The sequence below is a fragment of the Phaseolus vulgaris genome, chromosome 10 (genome assembly GCF_051622355.1).
Source record: "Phaseolus vulgaris cultivar YP4 chromosome 10, ASM5162235v1, whole genome shotgun sequence".
Classification (NCBI taxonomy): Eukaryota; Viridiplantae; Streptophyta; class Magnoliopsida; order Fabales; family Fabaceae; genus Phaseolus; species Phaseolus vulgaris.
The window spans coordinates 24,351,118-24,362,676 of NC_143507.1; the positions used below are offsets into that span (position 1 = coordinate 24,351,118).

General features: G+C 36.5%; 1 protein-coding gene across 1 annotated transcript; it reads right to left on the minus strand.

Annotated features, from left to right (window-relative positions):
- Positions 1–2,846: 2,846 nt before the first annotated feature.
- Positions 2,847–5,584, minus strand: LOC137819555 (cationic peroxidase 1). The gene is made up of 4 exons (XM_068623441.2): positions 5,259–5,584; positions 4,262–4,453; positions 3,999–4,164; positions 2,847–3,457 (listed from the first exon to the last, which is right to left on the minus strand). Exons 1-4 carry the CDS (start codon positions 5,523–5,525, stop codon positions 3,072–3,074), a joined length of 1,011 nt encoding a protein of 336 aa, XP_068479542.1. The 5' UTR covers positions 5,526–5,584; the 3' UTR covers positions 2,847–3,071.
- Positions 5,585–11,559: the final 5,975 nt, after the last annotated feature.

Consider the following 11,559-nt stretch of genomic DNA (forward strand, 5'->3'; position numbering starts at 1 on the left):
GATTACACACATCACACACCAAAGTAGTGACCTTGAACCCCTCAAGAAACACACTACCTTTGGCAAACCACACTAAGAATGTTGATCTTGAACACCTCAAGAACACACAACACTCCTTGGCAACACAACTACAAAAATACAGTAATCAAGGAAGAAAGGAATAGAATACACCTGGGTATTACAAAGCTTAAAGTTCATAATTACAACCCAATCCTATTCCACACACTTAAGAATGATCCAAAGCACTTTCAAATCTTGGAAAAACTGTTTTGATAAACTATTTCTGTTACTTCAAGATTAGGAGCGTAAAACCACCTTTATATAGACCCACCAAGTGGTCATAAGCATTTAATAAAGGAGCCAAGTTAGTTAGGATCATTATTAAAACCGCTTAACATAATTTTGTTAAGGTTTTCAGGAAAACAATCAGTTGTTTTGTCGAAACAATCGATTGTTTTGGTTTGACAGCAAAGTCAACTAAGTTTTACAAAAACTGCTAAGGTAAAACAACCTGTTGAAATTTTGACAGCTTTTTAGAAAACACATTCTTTCAAAAGGATAAAGATTCAAATGAACTTGGATCAACTTAAGGATTGAATTAACAAGTTTCAAACAACTAGACAACACAAACACCCAACAACAAGGTCTTCAAGCTTTCCTCTTGGATTTGGAGAAATCAAAGCATCTTGTTCAACAATAGTTACTAATTATTTTTTGTTTATGAAATTGATTTTTTTTAGTGATAATTGCTTATTTTTATTTTGATAGTTATTTATTTTTTCATTTGGTTAAGTGTTAAGTTTTTCTTTGTAATGAACATTAATAATATTGATTAAAATATCGTATCCTTAATGTATAAGGGATGAGAAGCCCCTGAAATGTCTCCTCTTATTCATTTACTATTTGCTGATAAAAAATATCAAAATATACCCATAACTTTAGATTGAAAATGAAAAAAAATCACTTTATATAAAAGACCAACATCATAACAATAGTTACTAATTATTTTTTGTCTATGAAATTGATTTTTTTTAGTGATAATTGCTTATTTTTATTTTGATAGTTATTTATTTTTTCATTTGGTTACACTAGTACAAAAGGCTTCATTAACGACTTCGAACGAAGACGGTTGAGAAATAACCATCGTTATAAAAAACACGGGGCAATTTTGTAAATAAGAAGAACTTACCACGACGGTTCCAAAAGGAACCGTCTTTAAAATCATGCCAGATGACTTATCACGACGGTTCCAAGGAACCGTCTGTGTATGTGTGAATGGTGGACTTACCAAGACAGTTCAAAAAGGAACCGTCTTTGTACGTGTGTGCCAATTAATTTTTCAAATATCGCCCAAGGCTTATTCTGCACTTCTCTTCTTCACTCAAGGCTTTTCTACTTTGCCTCTTCTACTTTCTTCTGCACACTCCTCCAAGCTTGCTGCCATCACCTAGCCCGCCGCACCGGTAAGCATCGCCGCTAAACTTGCCACCGAACTCGCCACCACCGCGTCACGTCAACGCTGTCGAACTCGCCACAGCCGCACGCTGTGCCTTGCCACCACGAAACCCCTGCACCTCGCGTCGTCGAACGCTGTGCCTCGCCACCACCGGACGCCTGCACCTCGCCACCGCCGCACACCTGCCCTTGCTTTGTCACTGTGCGCAGCTGACTCGGCGGACGCACAGCCACTGCTTGCGCTTCTCCATCACCGTACACGCACGCCTCTGGTGTTGTCACCGCACACGCACGCCTTCGGCACCGTCTCCACAAGGTGTCGCCTCTCCACCCTAGTCGCTGCCTTGTAAGCCCCGTGCCAACATTCCTGCATTCCCGTGAAAAGGCACCAACTTGCTACTTTTGTTTTGCTCCATTTTCAAGTTAGTATTTTTTTTTTAATAATATTTAAATTTTATTTCATATATATTTTATTATTTAATAATTGTTAGATATTCTTTTTACATATTGTTTAAATGTGTTGAACGTTCTGATTCTGAGTCCGAAGGTGTTCGACCTTCGACAATTTTGATTTATTTTTTAATGAATAGATATTGCTTTTACATATTGAACGTACTGATTCTGAGTCAGGAGGTGTCCGACCTTCGGCAATGTTGATTAAGTTTTTAATAATTACATATTGTTTTTACATATTGAATTTATTGATTCTGAGTCCGGAGGTGTCCGACCTTCGACAATTTTGATTTAGTTTTATAATAAATTAGATAATACATTTGATTATATTGAATACATTGATTTTGTAACCATGTATAATACTCTAGTATAAATAAATCATTACAATGAAAAAAAATTTCATATATTAGCAAAACTTTTTTTGTATAATGTTATAATTTGTTGTTTGTAATTTTTATATTTAAATTATGATTTAAAATGTTTTTATTTTCTGGAATTGAAAATTTTATGCAGGTTTGAGATTTATTAAAAAACAATTTTTTTTAATCACTACTTACAACGACCGTTTCTAGAAACCGTCTTTAAAAGTCCCTTATTTTTAAAAAAAAAATTACAAGTCACCTTTAACGACGGTTTCTACAACCGTCGTTATAAGTCTTAGTTTTAACGACGGTTCCAGAACCGTCGTGAAAAACTTCCACCTTTTAACAACGCTCGCAACAACGACGGTTCTGGAACCGTCTTTAAATGTTGATTTTAACCGTAGTTAATCTACCTTTTTGTACTGTGTTAAGTGCTAAATTTTGCTTTGTAATCAACTTTAATAATATTAATTAAAATACCGTATCCTTAATTTATAAGGGTTGAGACACCCCTGAAATGTGTACTCTTATTCATTTACTATTTGCTGATAAAAAATATCAAAATATACCCATAACTTTAGAATGAAAATGAAAAAAATCACTTTATATAAAAGAACATCATACAAAAATATTTCCTGAAACAATCCGCAATTAAGAACGGCAAATTACCAACACATGTAAACGCAATGTCTCCAACATTGACACATAAATGAAACTTTAACAAACAAATGAATGTAAGATTTCAGCATGAAATGCACTCACATTATGCATTACCACATAATTTAAACAAAAGAACTGAACTCAATTCACTCTGCTGCACACATTTCTGATCTGACCCTGGTTGCCGGTGAGTGGGCTAAGGTTGCTCATCTTGACCATGGCGTTAGCAAAATCGAATTTAAAGAGTAATGGAAAACTGCTGTAAGTTTTGACCTGGAGGGCAGCGGAAACGCCACTAAAGAGTTGTTGATCAGAGTGGAAAAGACCCTTTTTGCTTATTAAATTTGTGTAGTAAGAACTATCAAAAACGTTTTTAGAGGTGGTGTCTATGGGAGACAAGTTGCTATCACCACCCTGCTTTGGACAATTAGCTTTCAGTTCCTCTGCATAACTTGAATCTATATCGGTCGCGTTATAAATCCTTGATCGGAAGAGTAAACATCTGGCACTGCCTATTGTGTGAGCACCTGGTCATCATGAACAAGTTTAGCTACTTCAATATACGAAACCAAATCTTCATTATGTTCGAATCTTTTGGAAGAAGAAAGAAAAATAAATAATATGGTAACATAGAAAGAGTGATGATAAACAGGTGTTTAATATATAATAGTGTTTGCATATATTTATTCAATCAATATTTTTCATGATACTGCAACACCTTCAACCAATTCTCATAATAATATTTATAAAAGGAAATACATATATATTTAATTATTTTTTTTATAGTTTTGATATGTTACATGTACAATCATATTACTTTTAACAACAAAAAATATACAATCATATAGTATTTTAATAACAAATTTATCACATCATCAATTATTAACACAAAATTAACTACCGAATTAATTATAAACATATATTTTGATGAAATTAAAAAAATTAGAGCTATAATAAAAATGAACTAATATTTAATATTTAAGCTTTTAATATATAACAGAAACCTTCCAATGCATTGTGCACGTAGGAAAGTTGATAAGTTGCATGCAGTAATGTGCATCTATATACCTGATAAAGCCACCATTTCATTTACTGTGAAACGCTTCTTTTGGAAAGCAGCGACAAGACCATCAAAATTCAGAAAGGGAGATGGTAAATCGGAGTTAGCTCCACTTAAACTTGCAGTGGTTGAGTCCCTTCTGCCCAAGCCAAGAGGCCACCCAACTCCACCAAGCTGACCATTATTTCTCACTCATCAGTTTCTCATCTCATTATGCATTTATTGAAGTTTTCTTCTAATAATTTGCCATTCCTAAAGTAAAAATACTTACCGCAACAACAGAATCCCTTGCAGCAACTGTTAAGATGTCAGCACAAGAGACAACACCAGGGCACTGACGCTCTAGTTCAGCTTTTATGTTCTCTATGACTTCGAAACCCCTTAGAGAATTCACGTTGGGTAAAGCACCTTGTTCGCCCTTGAAAGTTGCTGTGTCCTTTAACAAAACCGATGCATCACATCCCTTCAAAATGCGACCAAAAGTTAGAACATCTTTTAATCACTCATTCTTTTCCTTTCTCGTTGTGATGTTTTATTTCACAGACGAAAAAAATTATTAATTAAAATTTTTCCCGTAATAAAATTTTGGAATGGAACAATTAAATTATTCTAATTAATAAAACATGCCATGTTCTTCCGTCAAACTTTCATCCAATTATTTATAGCTAGTACTAGCTGTGTAGTTAACACGACAATGTGTTAGAGCACAATATGGAATTTTAAAAAAAAGTTACAGCAGCAACAGCGAGTATAAAACATAATAATAAAAAATAATAATGTTACGTATACAAGCAGAATACAAACTATTTTAAGAAACCACGAAGATAACATATGAACGCTGTTTATGCTAAAAACTAAACCTTTGATATATTTAAGTAGGTGATACAAATACATACAATGATTTATTCAAATGAAAGAAAAGACATATTTAAACAGATCGAAGTCATCGTAGAGTCTATTAAAATATTTTATTAAATAGCTATCATGTCACACAAGTAAACTGTTAGTCACATAATTGCACGACAAATGATGAAGTGAAATATATGCAGAACCTGTTTGCTTTAGTGTAATACAATAAACTAAAATCGTAACTAGACTAAATGGAAAATTGTTAGTCTCATCATGTTAGTGTGGATCGTTATGTGTATACATGGTGGGGATTGTTATATATTCTAAATGGGAGGAACATAGATTTCACTTGTCAAACAATATTGCACCTTGCATGCAGGTAAATGTGAAGTATATAAAAGGATTAATAACAGACTTACTTGGACAAAGCAATCATGGAAATGAAGACGGAGCAAGGAAGCACCCATTCGAGGCTCATACAGGACAGCATTGGTTACTAGTTTCTTAATGGTGTCAAGGGCTCTAGGACACTTGGAAACATAAAAGAGGGGGTTTAGCAGATAATTAGATGAACTGCCAGAACTAGTTGTTGAGGATGAAGATGTTGAATATTCTGCAGCTGAAACTATCCCAACAAGACATAAGACCAGACAGATTTTGACCCTTTGTTGAGAACTTCCAGCCATGTTTGTAGGAATTCTAAGCTTAAAGTGGGGAGAATCGAAGGGTTTGTGATTGGTGTTTGGTTTAGGGCATGATGAAATGTGTCGTCTATTTATACAACATGCTTACATTTTATTAAAGTAGAGTGAATGTCGTGGGCATCCATGATATCTGTTTTCATGAGATTAAATTTTGGTTTTGTGCTATGCTATTAGCTGTATTGTTATAAACAAGTTGACTTCTTGATAGTTTGCAGATCTTGTGGCGGATTTCGTTGAAGGCTATTGATAAATTAGCCACGCCAAGTCTAACCAATTGATAATTTTGATTCAGATAATTAAAAACAAATTATTTTATCTCTTTCACCTGCAATTATATGGAGGAAAATATCTGTTTAACACCCTAAATTTCACCTGCTTTTACTAATAACAGTTATTTATAATAAAATATTATATTAAAATAATAAAAGTAATTATAAATTAAATATTATAATAAAATAATAATTTATAGAGTTGTAATTTAGATTTGAATTAGAAAACATATTGTATCCTTTGTTATCTTGAAATTGATATGCTGAGAAAAAAAAATTGAAATTGATATATCAAGTCCTTCGTGTTATTGGGAGAAAATGAAAAGTTGCATGATGGATTGGTGTAACTTTCACTTTAATACGCGTGCTAGACACATTTCATGTCCATAATTTGAACATTAAAAAATTCACTTGGTATGTCACTCTATTTTTATATTATATTAAAACACAAATATAAAGAATCGGCACTAAGATTCTTTTAGAAAAAAATCCTAATCTTATAATTCGAATCATCAAAAATATAGTCCTGCATTTTAAGGAAACGTTAAAATCTGATATAGACATAAGAATATTATTAGTTTCAATAGAACCACCATTTCTATGCAAAACGAGAAAGAAAGAAAATACTTTGTTGACCATGGCTGGAATCGACGATAGTTTTTCATCACTTGTTTCCGCCGGTTGACGTGCTCCGCCGGTTCACTCGAACGACAATCATTGTCCCTCTTATCTCCGTCTAAGAATCGTTCTTCATTGATCAAAGAATCTCTCACCTGCAAAGACAAAGGGGTGCCTTGACGACCGTTTGCACTCCGACGCTCAAGTCAATATAAGGGCAAAGAAACACCAAGTGTTTAAAGTAGTGTACCTTGCTAGGGTTCTTACCACCCTTTATATAGGTTGAAACTAGGGTTTACCTTTGTGTGGTTACCCTTGTCTAGGGTTCTTTGGGGAACGTCCTTGCGTCGCTATTTACATAATCCCAGTGTATCTGACACATAGAACTTCCCTTACCTGGAGTGCAACGACTAACAGAGTGGCTGCCTGGGTACCACTCGTGCACCAAGTCTCTGGGGCCATCTGTCGTGCGGGTGCCCTAAGTATTCACGTGTCATGCATGCAGCTTCCTTTCGAAACCCTAACCCTAATGGGCCTTAGCGCTTTTAGGAGTTATTCACTTGTGTCGCGCCTTAATGCGCTATACACATCACTTGCATGGATATCCCTCATGACTTAGGCTTTCCTCGTATCTGATAACTTAGTATAATTCTAAGGTCCACTTTATGTGGCCCAATATAACGTCTAGACCACCGCTGTCCGATCTCTCCCTCTGTTGGCGAGGTCCGATGTCGATCTCCAACATCGAGGTTTGTTGTACCGATGTCCAAAGACTAACCATCACCCTGATAGGTGTACCTGGGGCCCACCTCATGTGGCCCACCTTTACAGGCACCGGTGTGCGATGTCTGAGGTCAGTCACTTAAGTCGATGACCAAGGACTGGTCGGGACACAAGCCCCCCAGTCTCGAGTTGTCACTTGTTTCAGTGAAGAGACTAAGTGATCGCGTTGGGCGACCTTCGTGGCACTGGATAACGGGACGTGAACAGTGCACCGAAGTGACGTCTCACCACACTTTTTAAATCAGCGTATGTGGCAAGATCAACGGCTATCACTTGTTGGCGCTTGCGCTTCTTCGTTTATTGTTCAAACCTTTAAACCCTTACGCTTTCTTCACTATTTCATTACTTTCACTTAAGCAAACATTTCTCTCAAGCATTTCTTCGAAACGCTCTCTCTTTTCCTTCCAAAACTCAAACCTTCAAACCTCAACTCATTCAAAGGTATGATTTTTACTAACCGATTGCTCTTGCTTTATGATTTCGGTGCCTATAACATGCTATAACTGTTATGGGACTGTTTACGTTTTCTACATTTTAGGTTTTCTGCGTTTACAATTCCCCTGTTTCACGCTTTGTGACTCTGTTTTTCTGGGTCGCGTCTTCGTCTTCTTCTGAACCCTCATTTTCTTTCTTTCTCTTCTCTCTTTTTAGCTTTTCACGAGATGGCCAGAACAAAAACAACATCAAACCCTCCACCCCCCGTTAAGTACAAAGCCCTATACCATTGGGCCCCTGAAGCCCTCATGGCTGAGACTTCTTAGGTGAACACCCACGAAGATATTGATACGTATAAACAAAGCGAATCCCAGGACAAATTTCACGTCTTCGGGAAAGAGCTTGACGTATACCTGAAGGTCCTTCCTTGGAAGAAGGGGGTCCCTGTATGCACTGATGATCGAGTGGATCCCAACGAGCCCTTCTTCTTCATGTACACGATAGTTTTCAAGCGGCTCAAACTCCGCCTTCCTTTCACGGGGTTTGAGTGCGCTCTACTTACCAAGGTCAACGTGGCCCTGGCCCAACTGCATCGCAACAATTGGGTGTTTGTGCGAGCCTTCACGATCCTCTGCAACTACCTGGGGCATCCTCCTTCTGTCGATGTCTTCCTCTATTTTTCCGAGGCCAAGAACTCGGGAAAGAAGCTATGGCTGAGCTTCAACGGGTTGGCGGGGAGGCCTTTCTTGACCCTTTTCCAGAAGTTGTACAAAGGCTTCTTCAAGAAGAAGTTCTTTAAGATCTGTTGTAGCATCTACGACCCCACCCTCCTATGGGTTCCCCCTTTATTGGGTGGAGAAGCCTAGACTAAAAAGGCCAAGGAGTCTGGAGGACCTAACTTTGCAAATCGTGAGATGTGTCAACTACTCTCAGGATTGGGAGTGGTGTTTGACACTGCCAAGTTGATCAAGCTTGAATTTTGCGCCAAAGCTCTTAAGAGCTATATTGGTACCTTTACCATTCTTGTATTTTATTTGTTCATTGTTTGTTAACTTCCTGTTGTGTGGAGCCATCTCCTTATGCCTTGTTGATGTTTTTGTGCAGACATGGCCATTAACGAAGATAAGAAAAAGAAGCTTGCTGAGCTACTCGCCAAGCGGAGGGCCGCTACTGCTGACGAGGGAACTTCAAACGTGTTGAATCAAGTGTGTTCAAGCTTTGAAGAATCCAAACCCTTTCAAGGATGATGGAAGGTTGGATGTGCTTGTTGTTGCTAAGTTGTCTTTAGATAGGATCTGGGGTAGATTTTATGTGTTAAATCCACTCTTGATTGAATCCAAAGCATAAGCATTCTTAAACCTTTTGATTGAAAGTGTTTTTCAAACTAAGTGAAAACAACCTGTTGATTGTTTTATACTTAGGTGTTTTTAGAAAGGTTGAAAACTGTTTTTGATGGTTGACTTGTTGTCAAACCAAAACAACCGATTGATTCGTGAAAACAGCCGAATGTTTGTTTTGGGACCATAACAGAAAACTGTTTTGTGCTTTGACTGAGCATTAAATGATTTTATAAATGAATACGCTCCAGTTTTAAATGCTTTGACCAGTCTTTAATTGCATTAAATAGTTTGTTCAGTTAATGTAACAAACAACAACTAAGTTTTAATCAAAGAAAAACATATTTGAGTTTTCCACAGATTTTGCTTTTGAAGAGTTGAAGTTTGCTTTGATATTGCTTGGATCAAAGAGAGTGTGATATAGGATTTTCATCTTGTATTGATTTCAGAGCTTTTCTGTAACACGTGTAATCCTTTGTACCTTTGAAGAAAATCTATGTGTGAAACTGAGAAGTGTTGTGTGTTCTTGAGGTTGTCAAGATCAGCATTCTTAGTGGTGTTGTGCTGAGCCAAAGGAAGTGTGTGTCTTGAGGGGAGCAAGGTCACTTCTTTGGTGGTGTTGTAAGTAATCTAGGGTTGATTGCTTAGTGGATTCCCCAGTGGTTTCTGGGAAGACTGGATGTAGCTCTTGGTTAAGAGTGAACCAGTATAAACCTGTGTGTTCAATCTCTCTATCCTTGAACTCTTTAAATTCAGATTTATATTTGTGAACTGGTATAAACAACCGATTGTTTTTCTGGTGCTGTGCTTATTTGCTTTGTGTTTTTGGCAAACTGAATTCTGATTCAAGTTTTTCTCGAAGTGATTTCATTCTAGACTTAAAAGTTTGCGAAAATCCTCTTTTAACCATTCACCCCCCTCTAGTTTAAAGCCATACATTCTAACAATTGGCATCAAGAATTTGGTTCTTGAAATTTATTCAAGTGTGATCCTAAAACTGTTTTTAAATGGCTGATAGACTACCTTTAGGGGAAGGTGCTTCAATCAACAGACCACCTCTGTTTTGTGGTTTGAACTACCAATTTTGGAAAGTCAGAATGAAAATCTTTGTATAATCACTTGACAAAGGTATTTATAATGCAATTGAAAATGGACCCTTTGTTCGAAAATTTGAAAAAGATGGATCTTCCATTGAGAAACCTTGGTCTCAATGGACTGATTCTGAAAGCAAGAAGGCCAAATTTGATTGCATTGCTAAAAACATAATAACTTCTGCCTTGAATTCAGATGAATTTTTCAGGGTCTCTCAATGCAAATCAGCATAGGAAATGTGGGACACCTTGGAGGTAACTCATGAAGGTACCAATGAGGTGAAAAGAGCTAGAAAGCATACTCTAATCCAAGAGTATGAAATGTTCAAAATGCTCAAGGGTGAGACAATTGCTGAAGTTCAGAAAAGGTTCACGCACATCATTAATCATCTCATGAGCCTTGACAAAACCTTTGGAAAGAAGAGCTAAACATCAAGATCCTCAAATGTCTTGATAGGTCTTGGCAACCTAAGGTAATTGTTATATCTGAATCTAAAGATCTAACATCATTGAGTATGGCTTCTTTGTTTGGCAAGCTTAGGGAACATGAGTTAGAAATGAATCGACTCAATGTTCAAGAAAGCGAAGACAAGCATGTAAGGAGTATTGCCTTAAAAGCTGTCAAGCACAAAAGCAAGCAAGAATCCAGTGATGAAAGTGATGAAGAGAACCTTAGTTTGCTATCTAGAAAGTTTAGCAAATTCTTGAAAAGGAACCACAACAAAAACACCAACAAAGAAAGGTATGGAAACAAAAAATCCAATGATTTCAATTCCAATAACTATACCTGTTTTGGTTGTGGTGAGCAAGGGCACATAAAGGCAGATTGCCCAAACAAAGAAAGCAAGGAGAAAAAGGCAAGCTACAAAGAAAAGAAGGGAAAGTAAAAAAGGGCCTACATAGCTTGGGATGAGAATGAAGTCTCCTCATCAAGCTCATCATCAAGTGAAGAAGAAAGGGCAAACATATGCTTGATTGCTGAAGGAGATGATGAATCAAGAAGCTCAAGTGAAGTAAGTTCATGTGCTTCTTTAAATGAAGAAAATTATAGTGAATTGCTTGAAACTTTTCAAGAAACACATGATGAAGCTAATCGATTGGCTCTTTCAAACAACCAATTGAAAGATCTTAACAGTTGGCTTGAAGAGAGAGTTAAGGCACTTGAAGAAGAGCTGGAAAAATCAAAAAGGGATTTTAAAAATCTTGAAACTCATTGCAAAAACTCTTCTTGCAAGTGTGACACTCTCATTTGTGAAAATTGTGAAAATCTTGAAAGGAAAGTGCATTATCTTGTAAGTACTGTTGATAAGCTTTCAAAAGGAAAATCCAATTTTGAGAATGTCTTGGCATCTCAAAACTGTGTTTTTCGAAGATCAATTTTAATCAACAAAACAAGCAAGATCAGTTTTCAAAAAGTTTTTCAAGAAAGCCAATAAAACAACCGATTGTTAAGTCGAAACAACCGGTTGTTACATGCTTTTAT